Source organism: Coniosporium apollinis, assembly GCF_000281105.1.
Source record: "Coniosporium apollinis CBS 100218 chromosome Unknown supercont1.18, whole genome shotgun sequence".
Taxonomy (NCBI): domain Eukaryota; kingdom Fungi; phylum Ascomycota; class Dothideomycetes; genus Coniosporium; species Coniosporium apollinis.
In genome coordinates this window covers 137520-163672 of record NW_006913280.1, presented here as the reverse complement: position 1 = coordinate 163672, position 26153 = coordinate 137520, and the positions used below count along the sequence as shown (strand labels likewise).

Sequence of the window (26153 nt, the reverse complement as noted above, 5' to 3'; positions counted from 1 at the left end):
TGTATAGTCCGCTCTAGATCACATAGGCGTAAAAGGGTTGATAGCGCTGGTGGTATATATGAAACACCCCTTCTTATAGCGAAGCCCTGAATACCCAGCCAAGTCAGCGGGCCGCACCTGAAGGCTACGTGTCGCAGGATAGAGAGTTTGCTTCTTCCAAGGCCCGTTGAACATCAAGAGTGCACGCATGAATGCAGGGATGGTAGTTCGCTGCCTTAGTGAGAACTCTTGTTCAGGTAATGCGGGCACTTGTTGTGGACTCCGCATGAATTCAAGACTTCACACGCTTGATTGCAAAACCTGTCGAGACAGAGAGCCTAAAACATCGCCTGATAGCGAGTCCTTTGCTTGTACGAGCGCTATGAACAATGAACGACACAAGATGAACACCCTTGCCTTGTGGGTATCATTCTACTCCAACCGGCATCCAAACAACCGTGCTCCACGCCATGCCAAAATCCGCGAACTCCTGAAACTGACACCGGGTTCCCTAGCCGATAGTGATGCGGCCACCAATGCCAGCCCTGAAGCGCACTCTGATGCAAGTACGCAATTCTCTCCACCGCACCGCGCCTATCCGCACCCCAAACCAGCGCAACCCATCACATCAACAACCGCCACGCGCCCAAAATAAGCGCCGCCGTCCCCGTACAAACCCCCATGAGCCACTGCAGCGTCGAAAACTTGACCGCCTCCAGCTTCTCCCTCAGCACAGCCGTCTCCTGCTCAATGCGCGTCTCCGTCTCCTTGATCTTGAGCTCCTGCGCATTCGCCTCCTCGCGGATCCGCCCCTTCTCGAGGTTCAGGTCCAGCCGCACGCTCGCCTGCGTGCGCTGTATCTCGTCTCTGAGCCTGTTGTTCAGCTTGGCGAGCTCGTTGGTCAGCCGCTCGTGCGACGCGCGCGTCAGCGAGGACTCGGTCGAGTCGGCCGTCAGCAGCTCCGAGCGCAGTTTGGCGAAGTCGACTTTTTGCTCGTAGGTTGCTTTTTCGGCGTTCTCGCGGAGGACCATTGTGCGCGTGAGGTTCTGGATGCTGGGGAGAGAGTCAGTGGGCGTGGTGGAAGGGGGTGTGGTACAGGAAGGCAGTGGTGGGAGGTTGTTGGGGGGAGGGGGAGCGTTTACCTCTCCTCTATCACGTCGCTGAGGACCTTCATCATGGCTTTGGTTTGCTCTTCGTTGAAGCCTTCGTCTTGGAGCCGTTGTACGAATTTGAGCGTGTCGAAGTGGTGGTCCCGCGATAGGTGGGCTGTTGCTGAGAACGGCCGCCTGCTGGTAGGAGGAAACGGGATGAGGGGTTGTGGGCTATTGGGCCGTTGGCTGGCTAGGAGCATGCATGGCGATGGTCTACTACGAGGTCTACTAGCTGGGTATAGGCTGCGCTGATGGTCCGCTTGCGTGGTGGTGTATCGTTGCTGTGGTCTGCTTTGTGGAGAGCAATTGTGCCATGGGTGCGCGGTGCTGCTGGTCAAGACGGCCGGTTTGTTGAGAGACGGGCTTGATGTCAACCTTGAAAGTAGGAATCGTGGCATATGGGCTGGCGTCGCAAGAGTTGTAGCCATGGTTGGTTGGTTGGTGTTTAGCAGCTTTCAATCATTTGATGGTTGAAGCCAGGCGGGATGAGTTCGGCGGCCCCTCCTGCCCTGTTCATGCGGGATAAAAAGGCACGTGACTGTCACGGCAATGTTTAGAAGAGCGGTCGATAGAATGTGTTGCCAATGTCAAGGCGAGGATTAAGACAGCTGTATGTCTAGCTACAGGGCAATAAGCTGATTGCCGCTAGATTATGTATGTAACCGAGAGTGAGTCGTTGTCGGCTCATTATATGCAAAGAGCATCCAAAGAACAAAAGAACACCGAAGAACTGTACCAAGCGGTTGTCGCTTCATGAAGGCGTCAGTCATATACTCGTAAGTCGTGTCGGCATATGCTTCTCATGCGGAGAAGCCCAACGTATGCAACTCAGCCACAGAATGTATCTCAAGACTGGTGAGGTGGCGCGATATCAAATGGACGATAGCATCAAGACGGGGGCCAGAACGAAAGCAAGAAGCGCGCCGCAAGACGGGACGTATATCTGCCTCTGTTGTCGACTGCAATATTGACATGCTGGCGCTCGAGGAGGAAGTCGACTGAAGATATGTTAGGCGCTAAAGCGATGGTAACGGCGCTCAGGTGTACTTACATTTTTCTTTTACCAGTGAACTGACGTTCCTAACGAACCTGGAAGTACGCTGATCTTTCAGCTTCGTTTCCCAGTCTTCGTTGTCGTCGCGCAATGGGTTCGAAGTCCGGTTATACTTCAATCGGAACAGTGTCATAATGAACATAAATCGGTCATCGATAGCGCGGCAGAGTTCTTCGCCCTGCCACTTCAAGTCCAGCTCTTCCTCCTTGCTGCACTCGCTCGACGCCATGCCGGAGTCGAAGAAGTCATGGATGGTCTTCTGCGTATCTTCTAGAGCCATAGCAAGACCCAAAATGGCGCAGAAGGCAGAGATCCACTTGGAGCAATCCCTGCTGCTTTCGTGGAGTATCTTCTGCAGCTGCTTCAGCACACGGTTTAGCACAATGCTATGCATCTCTGCGTAGAAGTGCTTGATCTGCCTGTTGGTCATCCGCGGCGTGCAGAACCTCTGGTAGCTATCGGACTGATAGCGAAGCTGGGAGAGAACGGCTTGCTGCTCCTCCTCCACGATACTGAAGGCATGGCTCATGATATAGGTAATGATTGTGAGGCGTAGAACCTCTCGGAGCTCTCTCAACAGTAAGCGCTGTTGTAAGGTTAGCGGAGAACAGCATGGCTATCAGTGCGTCTCTAACTTTACCTTAGAGGCTTCAATCTTCGAAGGAGCGAGTTCGTGCATCATTCGCAGCAAGCGGACTTGGAAGTCATTGGCTTCATCCTCGTAACAGATCTGGGTGAAATGTAGAAAATGCTCATCCAGGATCCGGTCCACGTAGTGGTCGTAGAAATTGAAATCGTGCTTTTCTCGTAACGTCATACCCAACGGCGGTGAGGCTTTAATCTCGCGCCTCTGCTCTCCCGTTATTCTGTTCGTCATATATTGAAAGTGATAGAGTAATTCCCCAGTCTTCGGAGTGAATTCGTAGAGCTCGAGCCGTATCTTAGGCAGCACACCTCCGCAGCGTAGATGAACAACGACGGGTTCACCCGACCACTCTCCGATGTTCTTGTTACAGAACTCTTTAAGGTTCTCCGCTTTATGCATAGAGGTCATAGAGCCTACCACTAGATCAACATCACCGTTTGGAAACAGGGCCGGAAGAGTGTACCTGGCAAGAAAACGCCTAGATATGATGGAAGATGGTCTCGGACACAGCACAGACCGTAGCTGGAATTATTGCGAATGGCCCTGTTGCGACAGCGGTCGCACTCCGAACCATCGCCGCACTAAATTTTAGGATGAGGACGTGGACCAAGCACTGGAGGTGCAGAGGAATGCCTACCCTGTCTCTGGAGAAAACACACGGCCAGCAAGCACCGATGCCTCTCATTTTGCCGGCATGCACGGCTGCAGTAGGCAGCAGCTTCGATCCTAGGGACCTGCCGCCGGGTCGCCCTTTTCGCAAGGGGTTTACAGTCGCTGCCTCGGAAGGAGGTCGAACGGGTCCATGTCTACGGGTACTGGCACCAACCTCTGTGTCCGATTTGGCTATAGATTTCAGGCTGGGTTCTTGTATGAAGAGGACCGCCGGAGATGGTGACTGCAAAAGCGGCGGACTACTGATGTTACCCGGCAATGGAGTAGGGCGAGGTTGAGCCGTGGCTAAGGATGGGACAAACTCAAAGCCCTGATGACTCGCTTGATTGGATAAACCCATATCAGAGAATGGGGACCGAGGGCTCGCTACAGAATCCCAGGCAGAGGTAGATTCATCAAGCGAGTTTACGGTAGGTGATACACAGGGAACGTTTTGCTGCATCGATTGGCTAGGGAAACCGTAGCCGCCGAAGGTTGTATCAGGATATGGCGGAGCCCAATTGATATGACCAGTGTTATTAGATGCAGATACAGGAGCGCTGAACGACGTTCCCGGCGAACTTAGCGGGCTCCCTGCCATTGACAGTGTATCCATGGCAGGTGAGAAACATGGGGAGTTGATGGACGCGCAGTAACGCTGATCTGGCATAGGGTATCCGTAGTCCATGTGCGGCGAGATCGTAGGGCACTCATACTCAGGACTGAAAAGAAGAGCGTCCGGCTCGACCACCGCTTCTTCCCGACGGCGTTCGGTACTCCAAGGATCACCAGAGGACACTTGACCGGTATGCAACGGATCAAGGCGCTTTTGGTTGTGGTCAACAATGGCATCGAGCGAGGAGAAGCTATAGAAAGGATCGAGCGGTGGTGATACAAAGTCTGTTGTGTTCTCTGACAGATAGTTCGCCGGGACTATGCGTTCGGTTAGAGACTGGACAGCTTGGGACTTGAAAGGTTGCGGTCGTACTTATGCAAGGTTCTTGGGCAACATTGGCGTCGTGAGACCAGACCATCTGATAATCAGCGAAGGAGAGATCTTGAGGCCTTCCATCTCCCGTACTGCCGGGACTAAGCTCTGATGGATCTGGGAAGTCGCCCACGAACAGTGAATTCGGAGATGTCGACAAGCTTTCGAACCCGCTACCATCATAATCGATTTTCATGTCCGTTGGATGGCACCATTGATTGTCGCTGCACGAGTCTATTCGCATGGGCATCGGCGGATTGCTCCGCGTCGCCTTTGAAGAAGTAGCAGGTGTCCTTGCGACATTGCACCAAGAGCTTGACGTTCCAGAAGCGGTCGTATGATTTTGCAGCGGTGATCTGTCATGTGTATCTTGGACTACTCCAGAGCTCACTGGCCAGTAATTGTACATAACAGATGCAACTCGAGACTATGGAAGAGAAAGTACGAAAGTAGACGATCTGTAACGGCCCAGTCAGAGCGTACAGGCAAGCCAAGAGAGCAAGAAGGTACAAAAGCGTGCACTGGAGCACGAAAGCGAGAAGGCAAACGGATTTAAGAAATAGGCATACCCAGAAGCAGGAGGGGCCCGAGCTGAAGAGGTCTTGAGAGATGAGGCTCAAGGATAGTTGGCATGTGGTAAAGCAGCGCAGCTCCGGAGGCGCTTCGACAGATTTGGGTCACCGGTGATACACAGACCATGCACTGCAATCATGCAGCCACAGGATAGGTCGGTAACTGCGGGTGTAGAGAACTGTCTGCAATACTCAGCCGTGCATAATGGGTCATTGCCTCGCATCGCACTCAGTCCCATGCTTTTTGGTGACCCGCAAGGCAGCTGTTACAGCAGTTGGCGACCGGGTTGAGGGAACGCTTCATCAATTGACATCGGTCTCTTCATTTCATCTCGTGAGAATCGCCATCATTGGCATGCGGGGACAAGTTGTGTAGGGTGTCGGTATGCAGCTAAAGTAGTACGCGAACGGCCATAGGGCAAAGGGTCCTCGGGCGTTGTTCATGCCTGCACCCTGAATTCAGCTGCAGCTCGATATGCATCGGTTTCCGAGGGGCTGAGCATGCTTGAGGGAAGCTTGAGCTGGCTGATTTTAGAGAGCCTCGCTGCTTATCGTATTACTTGTTACGGAGCAAATCCAAATGAAGTGAGGATAGAGGTGCTCACGGCAAAAATCCGGTTCAATCGTCGATGTGGAGTGCCCCCTCGGACGTCATAGCTTTCCCCAAACTTGTTCCACCTTCTACTGCTAGGAAACAGGACTGGTTTGTGGCAAGAATGCGCTGGCGTTTGTAAATAGCACATTCTCAATGGATTCTGTTTCCTCATTGTCGCTCGTAACTTCAAACTTGAGTCAAAGCTGAACACACACGATTGCCTGCCACGCATAGCTGGCTCGCAGTGCTGAGTGAACAATAGCCGCATTGAGAGCTCAGGATGTCGGGACGCGACGATGCAGAGACGTCGCGGCGGGATCATCGAGCACCCTACACGTCGCACCATCCGGTTCCTACCATTCAAGGCTATCGTGAAGAGAAAGAGAAGCGACGAGCTCAGGCCGGCGGCGATGAAAATGCATACCAGGACAGCGCACCCAGTACGGCAGAGCAAGTGAAAGAAAGTGCCAAGAGCTACTGGCAGGGCAATGACTATCATTATCATGGCCAACCTCAGAATCCGTACCAGACCGAGAACCTGAACGACGAGTCGGCGAACGGTCGCGCCGAGGAACAGCGAGGAGAGAGGCATGAAGACCAGGGGGCGGCGGGCGAACCGGACCAGAATGACAACAGGGAAAGGAAGGATGAAGGCGAAGTTGAGGACACCTCCCAGGCAGCATTCACAGAGCAAGATCCTAAACAAAGGCGCAAGCAGATGAAGAAAAGGAAGGATGATGCATCACAACGCGAAGTCACCGACCCGGTCACTCACTTGCCCGTCACGATCCATGATTACACAATGAAGGAGTTGGAGGGCGCACCAGAGAACGAGTCTCTCGGAGGAAACCAATATCGGGCAGATACAGACTTGAGTGCCAAGTCGAAGGACATGGATCAACTCCGCAAGGAGGCAGCCGAGATGCATGTCGCCCATGAAGGAGTAGAAGCGCTGTTTCCTCCACCAGAGTATGATTCAGCGCGTGAGCAGTTGGTGGAGATATACAAGCAGCTCACTCTGGTAGGAGTGGGCGCAGTATCTGTCTCTGGCACAATCCTCCTACTTCTTTCTAATATATTTTGGGCCCCACCTGGAGGGTCGTGGCTGGGTAAAACGTTCTTGCTATTCGTCTTGCCGTCGATAAGCCTTGGTCTTGGACTTTTACTGACTTGGGGCCTGCGAGACTGGGTGGCAAACAAGGTCAGGAACGTATGGGAGGATGAGGTATGGAATGCTGAGAGGGAGCACGGCAAGGAGAAGGCGAAAACGCAGACGCCCGAGTCTACTCAATGGCTAAACTCGATTCTAGCCGCCGTGTGGCCGCTGATCAACCCGGACTTGTTTACCAGTCTAGCGGATACTTTGGAGGTAAATGATTCACTTGTTTCTTTGGCTTCCAGCATAGAAGATCGTTCTCTGAACTGGCTGAACCGCTCCATCGTCAGATTTCCAAGCGTCTCTTGAAACCTGTTATGCGTGCACCGTTCCTGTACCCCTTTGTAGCCGCCTGAGACCCGCCGAAGTCCCCTTGATGGGAGTCGGTTTGCAACGTCAGGTGTAACTGAATCTTATAGGATGTTATGCAAGCCAGTTTACCCAAAATCGTCCGCATGGTCAGTATCGAAGATTTAGGCCAAGGCAGCGAAGCGATACGCATCTTGGGTATCAAATGGCTACCCACAGGAGCGGCATCAAAATCAGTGTCTCAAGACGGCAAGCTGCAGTCTGGCGATCAAGAGCAGGACAACAGTGACCGACGTGTCTCCGGCCAGGGTAAAGTTCAGAACGGGTCTGGCAACGAGGGAAACGACCAAGGCGGTCAGCAAGAACAGAGTGAAGTCGCAGAAGGCATGGAAGCAGAAGAGGGCGATTTCGTCAACGTCGAGGTTGCATTCGCATACCGAGCACGGTCAAGCGGCAAGGGCATGAAAAACAGAGCAAAGAACGCACACGTGTACCTCGCCTTCTATCTCCCAGGAGGCATTAAACTCCGTGAGCTCAACTCTCCTTTCTCAAGAATGGACGCCTTTTACTGACATAACTCAAGCTGTCTGGGCCGAACTCGAAGGCGCGGTAGGTGCCGTTCGCCTCCGTCTTCAACTGACCCCTGATCCTCCCTTCTTTTCCCTTTGCACCCTGACATTCCTCGGTCAACCAAAAGTCGACATCGCATGCACACCTCTCGTCAAAAAGGGCCTAGATATCATGGACCTGCCAATTCTCTCGAACTTTGTGCAAAGCTCCGTCGACGCCGCAACGGCCGAGTACGTGGCGCCGAAGAGCTTGACACTCGACCTGAAGGACATGCTCGTGGGCGACGACTTCAAGAAAGACACGCATGCTCGCGGTGTTCTTGTGGTCCGCATCAAGCGCGCCTTCGATTTCAAAGAAGGAGATTCCAGCATGATACCCTTCAAAGATGGCTCAGCGGATCCGTACATTTCAGTCGGCTGGGCCAAATTTGGAAAGCCTGTATGGTCTACTCGGGTAATCGAGTCGGAGATGGAGCCTCACTGGGAAGAGACGGCCTTCATACCTGTCACCCCAGAAGAGTTGAACGTAGACGAGAGTTTACGGATCCAGCTGTGGGACTCGGATCGAACAAGCGCAGACGATGATCTAGGCCGCATTGAGGTGGGTCTCAAGAAGTTAATGAAGGACGAGGCGACGAACGGCAGATTTGCGGACCGAACCGACGGCTTTAGAGCACTAAAAGCGGGCGAGTCAATGCCCGGCAAACTCGACTGGAGTGTTGGGTACTTCTCCAAGACAAGAATACAGGACTCGCAGGTTGCTCGTCAGGATGCAGACTCGAGTGTCAACAGTATCGACCAGGTTGAGGAGAAGGTTGAGGAGGAGAGCGAACGGAAGTTGAGAGAAACGAAGCGAGACGAGAAGGACGAGGTCGAGCAGCAGAAGGCGCAAGATTTGAAGGCCAGGGAGGACGAGCTGATCAACAGCACATCTCCACCGCAGGAGTACCCGACGGGTATCCTCAGCATCGTGATCCATCAGATCACAGGACTGGAACTCGAGGCCATCAACAAGCGCCAGCAGGACAAGGAGCACGCCGAAGCCAGTGACGAAGAGGAAAGCGGCGACGACTTGCCGTCCAGCTATTGCACCATCATTCTGAACCACCAGAAAGTCTTCAAGACAAGGACGAAGCCGAAGAACTCGAAACCCTTCTTCAACGCTGGATGCGAACGCGTAATCAGGGACTGGAGAAACACCGAGATCCACATCTCGGTCCGAGACGCGAGAGTCCACGAGGACGACCCGCTACTAGGCATAGTGTACTTGCCATTGTCCAAGATTCTGAAGAAGAAGTGCATGGTGAACGGCTTCTTCCCACTTACAGGCGGCATCGGCTACGGCCGTGCCCGCATCTCCATGGTTTTCCGCCCGATCCAGCTGCAGGCGCCAAGGGAGCTGCTAGGCTGGGAAAACGGCACGCTTGAAGTCTATCCGCAAGCTAAAGCGGTTGGAGACTTGCCTAGCGACCTTTTAAGCTGCCGCCTGAAGATCCGGACGACGTTGGACAGAGGGAAGATGCATCATAACACCGGAGAGGCGAATCACCAAGAGGGCGTATGGTCGACGAGGAAAGACAGACCACTGTATCTGCCCGTCAGGAAGAGATACCGCAGTCCGCTCGTCGTAGAGTTCAGGAGCAGTAGCACACTACTAGACAAGTCTCCCGCGTTCGCGGTCTTTTGGCTCAAAGACCTGCCAGACGACGAGGAGAAGGTCCTGCACCTACCGGTCTGGAAAGGTGACTTGAAGCGCGCGGAAGCGAACTGCCTTACCGAGTGCGGAGAGAAAGTCGGCGCAATCGAGCTGAAGATGAAGTTCTGGCCAGGCTTGAGCCCCTACCATGACAAGGCGGCGAGCAAAGACAAGAATTTGGCCGACATTATGGAAGTGCTGGATACGGCAGTCGACAACGATGAGGACGGGTTCGACGTCGGCAACGACAAGGACAGAGAGGACTCTTCGAGCAGCAGCGACAGCGACTCTGACAGCGAGGACTCGCATGCGCCGCGGGCGATGAGCAAATTAGGCGAGACTGCGAACGAGGATGATGGGAAGAGAGGTCCTGTTGATGCGATCAAGGAATACACTAGCAACCAGAAGCAGCTGCATCGGAGTAATAGAGGACTGATGCAGTGGAAGGTAAACGCTATGTGTTTGCTATATTGGGCTGCTAGCTAACCTACAATGCAGGCGCCTCGCACGATCAAATGGATGAAGAACAAAATCCAGCGCGGCGAACAACACATTACAAATCATCTCCATCATCGTGACCGTGAGCCGGGCGTTGAGACGGAAGTTTAGCGTGTGGATCCTTCAGCATTCTTCAGCAGGCACGGATTTGTGGGTGGCGTCTGAGTCTAGTCTCTTCAATTCGGAGGGTGGCCTGCACGTCCCGTACTCTCCGATAATATCTATAGCCTGCATTTCTTGGGGTTTTGGGCGATTCCATCTGGTTCGGTAATAACGGAACGGTACTACGGCGAGTAAACGACGTGCTCGCGCTCCAAAGCTGGGACGGTTTTCAGATTGGTAGCTATGGACGCCACGGGTTATGGAGCAGGGACGGTTTGGAGTGGAGGCTGTTGGTGCACTCCAGAAGGATCCCGATCGCCTTGAGTGGGGTTCAGTGGTATCTTTAGGGTCAAAACTTTAGAGGACCACGTGTCTCTATCAACGTCTTGCAGAGTCACTGTGGCGTCGCGCTTTCCAGCGGTTCGGGCCCGCAGGCCGTTTTGCCGTTTCTGCAACAGCATGCTGTGATATTTGGGCCTGCTGAGTGTTTCCAGGCAGTGCGCTCTCATAAGGGCACAGCGTCACTTCGAAATGTCTTAGGACGAATGCAATTGTTGGGACAATTGAGCTCAGAGACTGGTGCAACGGCTGTATCGGCCGTGCTCCGGTCACATAAATAATCCCTGCCGCGAGGCAGCGGACTGCCGCTCGACAGAGCGACGTGCTAATTTACAGTCTAAAGTTAGTCAAGAGCGATGCTGGACAAGCGGCATCCAACTGGATACAACCGGCACTCAGTGATCTCTACATCCCTCGAACATAGGCACCCGTAATGACTATTGAAGCCTCATTTACTGTCGCAGTAGCCGGGCGGCTTGGTGGTACTGCCATGTACCCAGGAAGAGATGGTGAGCGCGCTGGTGTAGGCCATCAAAACAAATCCAAATATGCAGAGCAGAATGTCGGTGAGCCTTTGCCATCGTGTCTGGGCGACGGCTCTGTAATGCAGCAATGGCTAAGAGCAAGTCAGTAAGATAGGTATAATCACGAAAGGCGGACGAAGGCTTACCGGGTAGATGTACACCAGCGGCACGCAGGCAAAGCTGCCCACAAGCGCCACGAACTTATCCAGATCTCCTGCTCCTGCCCAGGCGATAGAGGCGCAGAAGACGACCATGAAGAACCGGAAGACGTTCTTCTTCCACTTGATGTAGGGGTTGTATTTGCCAGTCCGGCTGAAGAGCTGCTGAGAAGTAATCTCAATAGCAGGGTAGATCTGCAAGGGTGTCGAGAGCAGGATGGCCAGAGAATAGATAAATTGGACACCGTTGACGAATTTGTTGTCCTGGGCCATGTTGAGGATGACGACGGTCTTGGTCTTCGATCCAAACGCTGCGTATGATAGAGCGCCCATGCTGATGAAGACGACAGTAATGACCACCATGACTCCCGCGAGGACGTTGGGAAACTTCTTCGGGTCCTTCATGCCCGTCTGGATCGGTATGATGAGACCGATGCCCTCGAAAGTGAAGATTGCTGTCCCGATGAACAATGTCCAGTCCTTACTATTGAAGTTGGCAATATCCGCTACGCCGTGCTGGTCGACAATGGTGCGAATGTCGTAATAGTACAGGTAAACGAGTCCAAGGATAATGAAGAGGTCTGCGGTGAGTGCCAGTTTCTGAATGTGGTTGATGTTTCTGTACAGGGACAACGGCAGGAAGATGACCATTTGCATCAGGATCATGTACTTGATATCGATGAACGTCCGGCATTTCGAGACCGCAAGGATGAACGCTTGCAGGTTCTCGGAGGTGAATACAATGTAAGCTGATGCGAATCCGATTTGGCTGATCACCAAGGAGAAGTTGATGAGGTTACGCATAGTCTTTCCGTAAAGGACAAGTCCCATATCACCGAAGGAATGTTCGACCTTTAGCCTGGTGGATACGAGAAGGACGAAGCAGTAATAGCTAAGCACGGCCACACCAAGCAGAACGATGTTACTGAAGAGCATGCCACCATTGAGGAAAGCTCGCGGAAGGAAAAGCACGCCGGTTCCGACGAAGGATTTCAGAAGTAGAAGTGCAGCCCCGGTCGGGCTGCCTTTACCAGCAGCTCTTTCTTTTCTTCGACGCCGTCTGGCTTTTGGTGTTAGGAGCGCGCTGCCTTCGCCGTACTCTCGGCCTTCCTCCTCGCTTTCTTCGTCGCCGGTTGTGGCTTCTTCGTATGCATCGGAAGAGAAGTACTCGTCTGGGCCCAGATTCTCGTCGTCTTCCTCCAGCTCCTCGCCCGCAAAGTGACCGTATAGACTTAGGAATTCGATAAAGTTGCTTGTGAAAGGCTGCGGTGCCTCCCGCGCTGGCTGAACTGTCCCGTACTGGCCGCGGTGTGAAGGACCCGGGGACGGACTTGCTGCCGACCTGCGAAGATAGTTCCTACGGAATCCACCGGGTTGCTTGATGGTGTCGATGTCCAGTGCCCGGTCCTCTGGCCTTGGACGCGTCAAGTGGAAACTCTTGCTCCTACGGGTCATGCCTTCGCCTCTGGCTTCCGCTTCTTGCCGCTCAGTCCATCGATAAATCTGGCGCGTAATGTCTCCTCCCTGCAGCTGCAGACTCGAAAACTCCTCCTCATCGGCACCGGGCGCTGGGTTTAGGGAGTCACTCCTGCCGCCGCCAAGCGACCCTCTCCTTGATCTGTACTCATCGCCAGCCCCTACGAGGTTGGATGACGAATTATTGCCACCACCGACCAAGTGCCTCCGAACAATCTCGTGAGTTTCTTGACGGGCTGGACTACCGACACCAACCGATCTTGGGTCGAACGACCCGTACTTGCTTCGCGGCCCACGGCTCTCTGTGTCGCCAGCCGCCGGAGACAGTGGGCGGGCGGGCGGAGTGTCGAACCGCGGGGGACTCCCTCCAAATGATCCTTTCAGAGCATTCGTCAAAGCAGACTCTCCAGGCCCAGGTAAAGAAGACTTGACAGTATCCGAACCAGGGAGTGGGGTTTGCGAGTGTGATGCCTCGCCGGTTGCTAGCTGACTGGGTGTGGGCACTTGGCCAACAATCGGTGATCCAGCCCTGTGCGAAGATGGTACTGGTGACCCTAGCCTGGCTATCGATGTAGCTCGTGCGTAAGAACTCTCGGCTGGCAAGTCGACATCGCTGGGGCGAGGCGAAGCGCTAGGTGCCGGCACAGGCCTGGGTTTCGACGTCCCCGAAGACTGTCGACGATGATCCGCCATATCCCGACGTATATGCCCCTATCAATATCGTGTCTCTTTGAAGTGCTGGCTCTCCGCGAACAAAGGCTGCGGCCCTTGGCGGATGACTTTGTTGTTGCGTACAGACGCTGAGAGCAGTGTCCGACAGAGTTGGCTTATTTGTGCGGTATAAGAGATGGTCTGATTGACTTGTTGTTCCTGTTCGACCCCGTTCGGCGTATCTGGGGCATATCAACTACTGATCCGAAAGATTACGGAGGGTGATGGCTCCTTTGTTTGAGTGGTTTGAATAGCGTGATGTTTCAGCGACGAAGGCGGGCCCGAGGGGGACTATGTAGGGAGCGGACTGCAGTCACCTGTTGCTAGGCTTCAGGAAGGGGCATGCGGGACGTGGGTGAGTGCAGAGGGCGAGGAAGAGAATGTTAGGTCGAGAGCTGAAAGAGCACGGCCTCGGCTCTTTGGGCTGCGGTTAATCAGCCACAACCGGTCAATGCCTCAGGCGGCTGCTTGCCTGCAGAGCTGTCAGAATGTACATAGAAAGCGATGATAAGAGGTTGTAAGCTGCTTAACAAGACTGAAGTCTTATTTGTGATACTGAGAAAAGCTGGAAACCCGTGGTACAAAACGAGAGAGCTTGAGAGGAGCATTCAAGTCAACTGTCACGCCGCATTGCGAAGCCGCTGGCGCTGGCTAGTTTAACACCGCCGGCACTTGTGATCTCGAATCTCTAGACACACAAAGCCCGCCGGACGACGTCAGTTGCAACGTCCGCCTGCAGCCGGGATCACCGCCGTTTCCGCCACTGTACTCCGCAGTCTCGGGGCAGACGCAGACCTGTTCGCTGCTGTCAGGTGCCTTTGAACTACTTATGGGCTGAGTAAGAGAGACATGTTGGAGGTCGGGGATCAAGCGACTCGGCGGCGGATGCCCCTAAGGAGCCACTCAAACTTCCTCGCCCGGACCGCAACAGACGATGCCTCTCAATTGGAGAGGAGATACTCTAAAGCTACGCCGTCTTCTCCGCAGGATGAGGACCCTCTATCAAACACAGCTCCCCAAGCTGAATCAGCTTCAAACACTTACCAGCCTGCTGAAGACGTCTCCAAAGGCCAAGCGCAGAATGGCACTTTCATGGGAAGCCTTTTCTCATCGAGCCGCGATGGGCGACGGCGCTCGCGGTCCTCCAGGAGCAGATCAGTCGGGCGACGGAAATCCCAACATCATTCGACGCTTGGCGATTACTCTCTTACTTCCCAAATGAAGGACGCGGCGGACCATCACCAGGGCACTGATGCTAAGCCCAGACCCACTGGCTCCTTTCCTCGCCCAGTTGGCGGGTCAGCCAAGTTAGGGACCTTCGCAGGCGTGTTTGTGCCTACAACCCTTAACGTATTGAGCATCCTGATGTTTCTACGCTTTGGGTTTATCTTGGGACAGAGCGGAGTATTAGGAATGATGGGTACGTAGGTGAGGTAGAGCGTGCTTAAATCTGTCTATTTTGCCATTTATGCAGTATTCCGCTTCAAAACCTCTTTTGCTGTTTCTTGCTATGTCGTGGGTATCGCCATCTAAGTTATGCACAATCTTCTCCTCAGTGTTGTGGAGTACTTGCAAGCGGATTCTATTCATTCGTTTTGATTCTGTTAGAGTGTGGCGTCCTTAGCCTTATACTGACACCAGGCTCGTAGGTATGCTCATCGCTTGCTACGCCATTAACCTGGTGACGACAATGTCAATCTCGGCAATTGCCACAAACGGCACAGTCCGTGGTGGCGGCGCCTACTACCTGATATCACGCAGTTTGGGCCCCGAGTTTGGCGGGTCAATAGGCATCGTTTTCTATCTGGGCTTCGTATTCAACACTGGCATGAACGCAGTTGGATTGATCGATTGCTTGATCGAAAACTTCGGATCAATCGACGGAAACTGGTCTCAGTGGTTGCCCGAAGGCCACTGGTGGCAGTACCTGTGGGCGACTATCGTACTAATTGCCTGCACGTTGATCTGTCTCGCCGGCAGTGGATTGTTCGCGAGATGCAGCAACGGGCTTCTAGCGGTCCTTCTGGTAGCTACGCTCAGTATACCGCTTTCGACTCTTATCCAAAAGCCTTTTGAAGACAGGAGGCTCCGCATAGAATACACAGGCTTGAGCGCCGACACTTTTGTTAGCAATCTCATGCCTAGGTTTACCCAAGGAGCTGCTGGCAGCCAGCTCGACGGGAAAGAGAACTTTCAAGACCTCTTTGGCATCCTTTTTCCCGCCACTGGCGGCATCTTCGCGTTAGTATTGACTCCTATTCAAATGGCAGGCACGTCGAAACTAACAGGTTCCTGATCTGTAGAGGTGCCAGCATGTCCGGAGATCTCAAACAACCAAGCAAAGCCATCCCCAAAGGAACACTCTACGGCCTGGTGCTGACTTTCGTTTCATACACGCTGGTAATCCTGGCCATGGCTGCCTCGATCACTCGTGCGTCCTTCTACCACAACACAAACGTCATACAGATTGTATGGTTATCCACCAATCCCGGTCCGGTCACTTTGGCTAACAAAGCGCTAGGTGAACGTCTCTGGCGTTGTTGTACTCCTAGGAGAAATGGCGACGTCGCTCTTCTCGGTGTTGATGGGCGTAATCGGCTCAGCAAAACTGCTACAAGCACTTGCTCGAGACGACCTTATCCCAGGCTTGTCACTCTTCGGTCAGGGAACTAGAAATAATGACGAGCCGACGTATGCAATCATCATAACCTACATCCTTACGCAGGTCACCATGCTCGCAAACATCAACGAAATTGCGTCCTTCGTCACCATGAGTTACCTCATGACTTTCCTGGTCACAAATCTCGCTTGCTTCCTTCTCAAAATCAGCTCAGCGCCTAACTTTAGGCCTTCTTTCCACTACTTCAATTGGTGGACAGCCGCTATCGGTACCGTTGTCAGCGGGGCGACTATGTTTTTTGTCGATGGCGTCTATGCATCCGCTTGCGTTGCGATTCTGGTCTTGATCTTCGTCATCATCCACTACACGACACCGCCCAAGCCGTGGGGTGATGTCAGTCAGAGTCTCATCTATCATCAAGTGCGGAAGTACCTTCTTCGCCTTCGGCAGGAGCACGTCAAGTTCTGGCGTCCGCAAATCCTGCTCTTCATCAACGACCCTCGCCACCAATACAAGCTCATCCAGTTCTGCAACTCTCTGAAAAAGGGGGCATTGTTCGTTCTTGGGCATGTGATTGTCACGCCCGACTTTGGCAGTGCAGTGCCCGAAGCGCGGAGCCAGCAGGCCTCATGGACGAAATACATCGACTTTTCAAAGATCAAAGCGTTCGTCAACATTGCGATATCACCAGCCGTCGAGTGGGGTGCCAGAAATATTGTGCTCAGTGCCGGATTGGGCGGCATGCGACCGAACATTGTCATGATGGGATTCTACAACCTTAACGAGCTACGAGATTCTAGGCCTCTCGTCGATGTTCCTCCCCATCAACCGTCGCGACCGACATCCGGGACACATACTCCGCATCCTGATGGTAAAGATACGAAGCGCCGGAAAAACGACGAAAGGATGCAAGGCCAGCTGCCAACAGATGCCATGCGCAAAGAGCGTGCTATTGGCGCGAAGAACTATGTCACCATACTCGAGGACCTGTTGTTGAAACTGCAGATCAACGTAGCTATAGCCAAAGGCTTTCAAGATCTAGAGCTTCCAGCGGCAAAGCCGTCCAAGATTCAGAAGACGCTTTCAATGCTGCACCTGCATAAGGATGATACTGAGGAAACTGCGAAGAAGTACATCGACCTGTGGCCGATTCAGATGTCGGCGGAGATCGCAGCAGCAGCCGAAGGCGGTCAGCCGAAGCGCAACGTCCTCACCACCAACTTCGACACCTATACGCTTATCCTGCAGCTTGGTTGCATCCTTCACACCGTACCCTCGTATCACAGAGCCTACAAGCTGCGAGTGATAGTCTTCGTGGAGTATGAGTCGGATGTTGAGGAAGAACGACGCCGCGTTTCGACACTGCTCAGCAATCTGAGAATAGAAGCCAAAATTATTGTGCTCTGGCTCGCTTCCGGGGATCTGAACAGCTATGAGTTTATCGTCAACGGAAAGACGATAGACAGAGACCCTCAGGCCCAGCAAGATGTGGAGGAGGCGCTGAGAGACGAAGAGTGGTGGCAAGATGTGCAGCAGCTCCGCGGAAAGAAGCCACTAACTGCGAGCCAAGAGCTTGCAGACGTCGAGGGCCTGCTCGGTGCTGTGACCAATTGGCCCAGCTCTTCATTTCAACACGGTAGACGAGAGTCCAACGTAAAGAGGTTTGCAGGACTGAAGAAGATGCTCAAGAAGACAAAGCGGCGAGCTTCTATTAGCGATATCAGCCAAATGGGCGTAAGCCTCGGCATGACCACATCCAGACTGCATCCTGCTCTCGTCCATGGTGAGGACAGCGATAGCGAAACTTCCACTTCCGGCACTGGAAGCGAGTATGGCTCAACTCCGCAGTCTGACGACGAAGACTCGGCAGCGAGCGAAAACGACATCGAGGACTACAAGGATGATGAATCAGACAACATGAGACCTGAAGCCCCGAAGAGGAGATCTTTCAGCCTCGGGGAGACCATGCGGCTCCCCTTCTTCTTCAAGAAACCCGACCTCCAACGCCGCGGCGACAGCAGCACGGACGTATCACCATCCCGCCCCAACCCAGTTCAACCGCATCTCGCAGCCGCATCCTCAGAACCCACTTTACCGCCGCCAGAACCTACAGCCGAGTTACCGGAAACCTCCAAAGACGACACCGAAGCCCCCTTCCAGGCCTCCTCGCGGCCCACCCCCCTCTCCCGGCCCCCAACAATGCGCCGCCAATCCCACGCAAAATTCACCTCCAAGCCCGTGCCACGCACAACCGTGGCCAGCGAAGACGGGCCCGGCCCCTCAATAATGTTCACCGACACGCCCTCGCCCGCCGACCACTCCAGCCGCCCGCACCAATCCATCTACGACCGGACCTCCTTCTTCGAGCCGGACGACATACCCCCACCCACAGACAACGAGCAGCAAGCGCAGGCCGCCCTCGGCTTCCCGCACGCCTCGAGCGTCGCGCTCAGCTTCAACGACCTGCCGTGCCGGGCGCAGCATCTGATTCTGAACGAGCTGATGAGGGGCCAGAGCGGGGATACGGCGGTGATCTTTACGACGCTGCCGAGTCCGGTGGAGGGGACGTGCGAGAGCGAGAGCGATAGTGTCAGGTATCTTAGTGATTTGGAGGTGCTGTGTGAGGGGCTGCCGCCAGTGTTGTTGGTGCATAGTAATAGTATGACTGTTACTATGAATTTGTAGGGGATGCTGGGGGAGAGGTGTGATGGGAGGGGGGTTGTCGGGAAGGCTGGATGATGGCGAGGTAGGAGGATGGGGGTTGCTGGGAGATGGATGGTGCATTGAGCCACATAGGCGTAAATTGACATTATGGACATTAGCTGGATGGGTTTTTTGCATGGCTGGGTCCTTATATTATGATTGGGACAGGCGAGCATTGTAGCGTTTCTATTCACTATCATCACTGCTACTTGATGCGCCCTCTTCCTTATCTGGATCTTCCAGCGCGCCATCTGCCTCCTCGGCTGTCCCAGTCATAACGAACGCCGTCAAGCACGTTATACGGTTCCCGGTGTTGTACGTCCCAAGTAGGCGGCCAACTTGCTTGGTTGCCGTCGCGGCAGCGGAACCATTCTCTGCTGCGGCACCGTTCGCTTTGGGCGCGTCTTTCGCCGTCGGCTCGTCTTCGTCCACACGCTGCAGATCACTGAGCGCCAATGACCATACGCGCACCGCTCCATCGCTGCTGCCTGTTGCTATCAGGACATCGCCGAGAGTTGCCGTCGGAGTTGCTGGAAGTTGGAGGATCTCGAAGTCTTTGATCCGACCTGACACGCTGGCAGCGCGCCCGCCGAGTTGTGCGATTTGTATGCATTGGGGTATGGCGGTGGCTTTTAGTGAGGTGCTCGATGGTTCCGACGCAGAGGAAGGTAGTTTTGTGGAGAAGAACACAATTCGGCCGTCCTCGGTCGACATGGCCAATGTGTTGTCGCTTGCGGCTGAGCCTGGTAAATAACGACATTGGTGTATTTTCGTAGGAGGTGAAGGAAGTATCCGCGCTCGAGGTTTCGAGTCCTGCTTACGGTTAGCTTTGGGTTGGTGGAGCAAAGTGACTCGGACCACTGACCATGCCGTACAGCACCGCTCCCCTCTCGTACGCTACGAAGAACTCCTCGCCTTCCGCGTCCCACCCAACCTTCCGCCCTTCTCCACTGCTGTGTTTGCCTTCGCCAACCTGCTGCAGCAGCCCTCTGTCAAAGTTAAGGACACCAGCTTTCTTCCCCGTCACCAGGTTCCACAGCCGCATACATCGCTCGCCCTTCCCCACGCTCACCATAAGCTTCATGCTCGGGTGCACCGCGAAGTCATTGATGCCAGCCGGCACCTCACCCGGCGCCGCTGTGTCCCCGCTCGGCCGTCCCGCAGGCTTCGGTATGGGCGCCTTGATGGTGAAAAGGGCCGTCCAGTCGCGCGTCCGGGTGACGGCGATTGTGTTGTCTTCTGCCGCTGAGAGGAGCTTTGAGCGGCTGGGGAAATGCAGGGCGCTAATGGTCGCGGAGTGGTGGTTCAGGGATCCGAGTTCTCGGTTTTTGGGGTTCTCGGTGATGGTCGTGCCGGAGAGGTTCGCGGTCAGCGGGTTAGCGTCCGCGGGCGGAGGTCTCGTGGACAGGTGGTAGAGCTGGATACGCTCGTCTGTGCTGCCTGATGCGAGGATAATCTTCTGGGAGTCGGGTTCGGTCGAATCGGAGGGTGGGGAGAGCGCGAGGCAGCGGATGGCGGAGGCATGGGCAGCGAAGAGGAATGTGTCGGCGAAAGACACGTGATGAGCGTCTTCAGAGGTGGATGAGGGTATCTCCCGAGGTATCGTCGCCGTAATGCCATGGAGAACACGGTCGTAGGAGCCGGTAATGATTTGGATCGTTGTTGGAGCTTGACTGGGGTCTGTGGGTGTGGTTTGGTTGACAGCGGTTGGCTGTTTCTTGAATCTGGTCGCAGGAGCCGGCTCCTCAGCACCTTCCCGTTTTCTTTTGCCCATCTTCGAGAGCGATGCGGGCGCGACAGTTCAATTTGGTGGGCTGCTGTATCTGGAATCTAAACATATCTACGAAGTTTTTCGGCTCGCAGCTTCTCCAATCTGCCTGCCAAGGAAGCTCACCGCATTCTGCAAGCGGCTAGCCGACGAAGGCGCGCCTGAAATGTGCGGATGAGCCTACACCGATAGTAATCTCGTGAAGACGCCAAGAACCCTAAATCAACCTCCCGGACACCATCTCAGTGAGCTGGGCTTCCTCATTGATCCGTTTCAACGACATGTTTACCTAGGTACACTGATACGGTCGCTAGATTTGCAAAGTGATTATAAACGTCTTGTCAACTCTAGTGGCACCTCCGCTAAGATCACCCACGTGCTGCGAAGAAGATGGCTGAGTCCTCCGACATCATCGCGGGCTATCTACTGTAGTTCTCTCGGGGGAGCTTGAGGCCTGGGCGTCTTGATCCAGTCAATGAACACTTGCCTTGAGGCATAAGTTTGCACTGCCGGTAAATACGTACCTATTCTTCGCAACCCCTTCACCCTCCCGCTCCAGGCGGAAGAGGCAATGGGGCCACTTGTCGGGAGCCTTTCCAGACTCGCTGAAGCATTCACACACTCAGCTATGACTTTGGCCTTTGCAGACCGAGTAGAGCTCTTGCAAACTCGTCTGTGACCCCGGCCTTTGCAGACCGAGCAGAGCTCTTGCAAACTCGTCTATGACCCCGGTACAGACCGGGAGAGCTCTTGCAAACTCCATTTACGCAAAGCTGAGACACGCTCTTCCGTATGCTGGCCGAGGGTCCCGCGGCGTTTTCACACCGCCAAAGCCTTACGTGACCCAGCTGGCCTTTGCAAACCATATACCTAGGCCTTTGCAGACCTAGTTCGCGGGGTGGGAGCAGAAGTGAGGGTTCAGAACTTCTTAATCAATAAGCACGGAAAATCTCGCTTCCCAGTCCCGCCACCTCTCGTTATCGGCCTCCATCCTCCTTTACTCTACCCAGTCGTCCCGTCTACTCTTCTCTTGCGCTGCCCTTGAAGATGGCACCTACCCGGCCGGCTTCGGGCTCTCGACCTGGCCTGCAACTGCAGCGAAAGAAGAATGAAAGAATCTCTAAACGTCGCACTGTGGAGCTCACAGAAGGTGAGCACTTTTCTCTACATGGCTCTGCCACGCTAACCGTAGGCACAGGGCGTGTGATTCAGCTGAGCATCGACGCCGAGGCCATTGTCGTGCCCATGTCCAGCTATGCAAGCAAGCAAGACTGCATGGTAGACCTCAGAGACCAGCTCCGAAGTGCCCGGTTCAGACTGCCTGCGCACCTAGACAAGAAGGACTCGAAAGCCTATCGCGCGATCGCCCGCCAGCTTGCGACTCGGTTCATCGATGAGTCTGGCACCGTGTCGATCCTCTCAGCTAATGGTGAGCTTACTGGTAAGCTGGCACGATGCCTGGCGCTGAGGCAACGAGCATCGGCTAACGCACAGCCAGGGCAAACTCCAAGCTCGAAGCAGCAAGCGAACTCCACAGATCCTGAGACCCCGGTGGACAGCGGTTCTAGTCTAGGAGGCCAGGGCAACTTTACAGGAGGCACGACTTCTTACCGCCAAGGCATGTTGCCCTCGGCGGTCTCCCATCCGAGGTGTCCGAACCTTAAAAATCTCACCGACACTGACGGTTGCGGTGCAGCAGAGAACACGCCGTTTTTGATGGCTGGTCCGGCTCCCGCAACAACGACCTCCCCGATCCCACAGATGGCAGACACCCACCCAGTCTCGTCGGCTGCCCGAGTAGAGCGACTGCTGTCGAGTGCTGCTGGCGGCATTCATGGAGTGAATGACCCGTATAGTAGCCCGCCTGATAAAATCCCTGAGCCTGTTGATGACCAAGGTGTGCCCACAAGCGTGAGTAATTCCTTACCTTGTCCACGTACTCTTATCTGATATCAGACATGCAAGGTCCAGGGTAGCTACGGCGCCAACGGAGACGGCTCAGCAGAGCGGCTCTCCGCTCCTTCTCACGAGGGTGTGCAGCCATCCGCTGCCAGATCCGTTTCGCACCTCATCCGCGGGACTGAGTTCCGCTACACGGAAGGCCACGTCACAATGTACCTAAGGAACAAGTTGTACCTTAGTGCCAGGCGGACTGATCACTGGATTCATGCCAATAGGCTCGTAACTACATCGATAGAACTCGGAACCAGCCAATCCAGGCTGGTAGGCAGGAGCAGGCGAAGAGAAATGCAGAAGATCGTTAGCGATGGAGAACACGATGGATCAGCTCGCTGTAAGTGCTGTGTACAATCTGTTTCATAGTCAGCTAGCCAGGTTACCGACACTTTCTTTACAGTTGTATACGTCCCTCTGGAACGGGCTAGAGAGCTAGGCGAAGCATGGGGGTTGGGACCAGAGTCGAAGCAGTTCTTTGACACTATGGCTAGAGCCAATCTCACAGGTGGCCATCATCGCCGCACAACCGCAATGCCCCTCCCGGACGCATGACAGCACCATTTGCTAGCGCATGAGGATCTGTTCATACTAGGGAGGCAACTAGGCTTCGCGGCTCTTGAGTCTTGTCGTGTCGCCTTAACTACTGAAGACCACGGCTGACCACCTGGAGCAACACCGCCAGGGAGGCTGTGTCTCAATGGCTGCTACTCTGCTTCATCTAGCTCGGCTAGCTACAACGCTAGGCATTGAAGGCTGATATGCCGTCTGCTCTCTTAGCTATATAGTATCCTCAGTAACGTTTCACCTGTGAAATGCTACTCATGAAAGGCCGTGCGGCCTGAAGGACTAATTTATTGTGAAAATGCTGGCCTCGTATCGACCATTGTCCCTCTCAGCTCGCTAATGCTTGACTGAGCTTATCTCTTAATTCCTCCCCACTTTCCCTCTCTTCTTTCCAACCTTGCCATGTCGGAGTCAGCCACCCTCGCCCTGATGGGCTTCACTGGGCTAGCAGGTGCCCTTGAGATACAACCTAAGTACACTCATACGAGTGTGATGCGACAGCTCTGCGTCAGCGATACCGCGTTTGCTTCACTAAACGCGGCAAAGCGGAAGAGTAAGGTCTTCGACATTCTGCAGTTCCTTGAGCGCAACTCTCTTGTTGTTGAGAGGCCAGGAAGGATCCTCGACGCTACCCTTCCAAGTTCAGAGCTTCAAACAAGCTTAAAGCGAGGTATCAACTCGCCGTCTACAGTCCCGCCACCGAAACGAGTGGCTAGTGTGGTGCACTCCAGCAGCCATCTCTTGGAGATAGACACCTCGGATGCTACGGATAAAGACCTATCAAAGGATGAATCTCAGCCTAGATGGGTGCGTGTGGACATGTATCTGCTCTTCTAGGACTGTGCTGATGGCGCCAGGCTCGGTGCCACTCATGGGAGCACCCCGTTCCCTTTCTAGGTTCCCGCATGAAAGCAAGTCAGTTCACTACGCTGGAGGCTTTATACAAAGCTCTTGGCGAGTCCCGATACCATCCTGGTGCGCCTCTGCGACGCGATCTACCATCCTTTCCCGACTTCAAACGGAGCTTGACGGCGTCGCACAGTACAACGGATCGGCTGGTAATGCCGCTAGAAGGTGTTTCTCTGATCCAGGACATCTGCAAGCAACTATATGCATGGCGTCCGTCCTACGATAGTCACTCTTACCTTGACTGGGACCGTTGTGCCAGTCTCATCTGTCATGGGCTCATGCTGGCATCTACTGAGGTACGATACACCAATCTCTAGGGCTCTGTCCAGCTGCTGATCATGAAGGTGTCTGAAGTACTACCGGTCAGAGTCGAGTTCGACTACAACGCACCAGCCGCCGGCTGTCCGCAATTCTATGCCGCATTAATCACTACTCGAAGCGGACGTCACCAAATCATACCTATAGGAATGCATCTGGTATCTACCAGTCTCTCGCGACCACCAAAGACGCCGATTCGGATCGAGAGAGTGAGGCAGGCCATGGGTTGGAATCTCTGGTCCGGGCTACCTGGCTCGGCACAAATAGTGCAAGCATTCAAAGAATCCCCCACTCTGATTTGCTCAGACGTGCAGACTCTATCGCATGCGCTATCTGACGAACGGCTACCTTGCAGATACCAGGATGTATGGGTTGTCCGTCCGAGGCTTGGCGGCGGTGGCATTATACCAAACAATCTTCTCACAGCTGACCCGCATGGGTGGCTTGACAAGAGCTGCGGGCGGGAACTTTACAGATCGACGGAAATTCTGATGAACCGGTTGCTTGAGCTTGGCCTGGATATCACCTTCAACGCAGGTGACCCCATGCCCACGAAACCACTTGCACGCATCCGTTTGGGCGATTTTACCCTTTCAAAACCGCAGCCGATTTCGAAAGCTGCTGGCCTGGCACAAGGCGATGTTGCGGGAGCGGTTTTGAACACCCTCTCAAACCGCACCGCTGGAATCGGAGACTTTGGACCAGGTTGGAATGCATCAGGAGCAGCTGGGCAGGATGTCCTTGAGGGCGATTCCTTACGGCCAGAAGCCCTAGTGGTTGACGGTCGCCCTTCATGTGCCTTGTTCGCAGACTGCAGTCTACCTCCTGAGGCCGGCTCAGTCCTCTGTATTTACCACGCTCAGTTCAGTGGACAATTGGCCCCTCACCCGCACGAGGGGAAGCAGTTCCACAATCATAATCCGGCCTGTGACTGCCGCCAAGTCAGACTCGCTGGAGTAGGGATCCAACCTCAACCATCCAAGCTGGACCGTGCCGGGCGGAGCAACCTTTCGTGGCTAGTCGAAGCGTACCTTGAGCGGCCTGATGTGACTTGGGTAATTGACTTTGAATTCATCAGTCTTACGCTGCCAAGTTCTGGAATACCTTTCGAGCTCACCATTCGTACCATTAGAGGCAGAGAGCTTCTGTCGACACTGGTCAACTACAACAGTGCCTCACTAGCTGACGTGGAAAAGGCTGCCGGACCTTTCCTGACCAAGAGTGATAAGCCGGAAACTCAAGCTTTTAGATTGGGACAGCTCGAACGACTCCTCAACAAACACTACAGAAATGGATCGACGGAGGGCCTGAGTATTGAGCAGCTGCGCCAGGCCGTCTACAATCTGGGGTTCTCTCATGAAACCCATACAATACTCTCTTACGGCGGTGGAGTGGACTCTCGATTGTTCACACGAGTGCTGGCCGGTAACGATTCCCTTATCGTACCTTCAGTACCGGTGCCGGACATCATCGGACAGGGCGGTCGACAATGCTTCGAGCCTATAAGCGTATTTCAGCTTTGCAGGCGGCTGCTACCTGGCCGCCCGCAATATATGCAATCCTGTGTGCACCGCTTGCTTTGTCCACGCTCAAAAATTACGGAATACCATTGGTCCTCTGAAGATACTGGGGCGATGGCTGAGATTATACAGGTTCTAGTAAATTCCGCCCCGTAATGTTTTCAAGCTAGGAGACACATCCCAAAGTATTGAGCCGTGCTAGCTTAACTAGAGGTTCAGCTTAGGGTTTAGCTTAGAGCGCTAAGATTCTATCTTGATAGAAAATACCCTTATGTGGCTCTTATGCACGGCATTGATACACTTCTAGTGACTAGTCTACATAAGTATCTTAGTAGCACTCCAGTGAAATGTATTCCCGGCTAGGTGTTCAGCACGAATTTACAAAACTACGGGTCAATATTGAATAAGTTTAGATAGCGAACGAGGCAACGTCAGCGCGCTGCGCGAAAACAGCGAAGCGGAAAGGAAGCACGACGTAGTAGTCTAACGATGTTACTAAGAGTTAGGTGAGGGGTGAAAGTTGGGAGCCATTAGGTTATGTAACAGTGCCCTCTTGTTAGGGTCAGCTTCACGGCGCATACGCTTCACGAAATAGTAGGTTCGCTTTATAGAGATGTAGAG

At 54.1% G+C, this 26153-nt stretch overlaps 7 protein-coding genes across 7 annotated transcripts; 3 read left to right on the top strand and 4 right to left on the bottom strand.

The window, feature by feature from the left end:
- Window positions 1-602: 602 nt before the first annotated feature.
- On the bottom strand, window positions 603-1330 carry W97_04189 (uncharacterized protein; the record flags this gene model as incomplete). The annotated part of the gene is made up of 2 exons (XM_007782081.1): window positions 603-1032; window positions 1122-1330. 2 exons carry the CDS (start codon window positions 1328-1330, stop codon window positions 603-605), a joined length of 639 nt encoding a protein of 212 aa, XP_007780271.1.
- A 688-nt stretch (window positions 1331-2018) lies between these two features.
- On the bottom strand, window positions 2019-3061 carry W97_04188 (uncharacterized protein; the record flags this gene model as incomplete). Its single annotated transcript, XM_007782080.1, has 3 exons — window positions 2019-2128; window positions 2182-2770; window positions 2825-3061. The coding sequence occupies 3 exons, from the start codon at window positions 3059-3061 to the stop codon at window positions 2019-2021; spliced, it is 936 nt and encodes a 311-aa protein (XP_007780270.1).
- A 2855-nt stretch (window positions 3062-5916) lies between these two features.
- On the top strand, window positions 5917-9975 carry W97_04187 (uncharacterized protein; the record flags this gene model as incomplete). Its single annotated transcript, XM_007782079.1, has 4 exons — window positions 5917-7005; window positions 7212-7629; window positions 7685-9813; window positions 9865-9975. The coding sequence occupies 4 exons, from the start codon at window positions 5917-5919 to the stop codon at window positions 9973-9975; spliced, it is 3747 nt and encodes a 1248-aa protein (XP_007780269.1).
- A 778-nt stretch (window positions 9976-10753) lies between these two features.
- Window positions 10754-13156, bottom strand: W97_04186 (uncharacterized protein; the record flags this gene model as incomplete). Its single annotated transcript, XM_007782078.1, has 2 exons — window positions 10754-10921; window positions 10976-13156. 2 exons carry the CDS (start codon window positions 13154-13156, stop codon window positions 10754-10756), a joined length of 2349 nt encoding a protein of 782 aa, XP_007780268.1.
- An 867-nt stretch (window positions 13157-14023) lies between these two features.
- W97_04185 (uncharacterized protein) lies at window positions 14024-18479 on the top strand (the record flags this gene model as incomplete). The annotated part of the gene is made up of 4 exons (XM_007782077.1): window positions 14024-14594; window positions 14824-15415; window positions 15478-15643; window positions 15696-18479. The coding sequence occupies 4 exons, from the start codon at window positions 14024-14026 to the stop codon at window positions 18477-18479; spliced, it is 4113 nt and encodes a 1370-aa protein (XP_007780267.1).
- A 204-nt stretch (window positions 18480-18683) lies between these two features.
- W97_04184 (uncharacterized protein) lies at window positions 18684-20271 on the bottom strand (the record flags this gene model as incomplete). Its single annotated transcript, XM_007782076.1, has 2 exons — window positions 18684-19310; window positions 19363-20271. 2 exons carry the CDS (start codon window positions 20269-20271, stop codon window positions 18684-18686), a joined length of 1536 nt encoding a protein of 511 aa, XP_007780266.1.
- A 1041-nt stretch (window positions 20272-21312) lies between these two features.
- W97_04183 (uncharacterized protein) lies at window positions 21313-22773 on the top strand (the record flags this gene model as incomplete). Its single annotated transcript, XM_007782075.1, has 5 exons — window positions 21313-21415; window positions 21464-21706; window positions 21764-22176; window positions 22231-22558; window positions 22622-22773. 5 exons carry the CDS (start codon window positions 21313-21315, stop codon window positions 22771-22773), a joined length of 1239 nt encoding a protein of 412 aa, XP_007780265.1.
- Between the last annotated feature and the right edge of the window lie 3380 nt (window positions 22774-26153).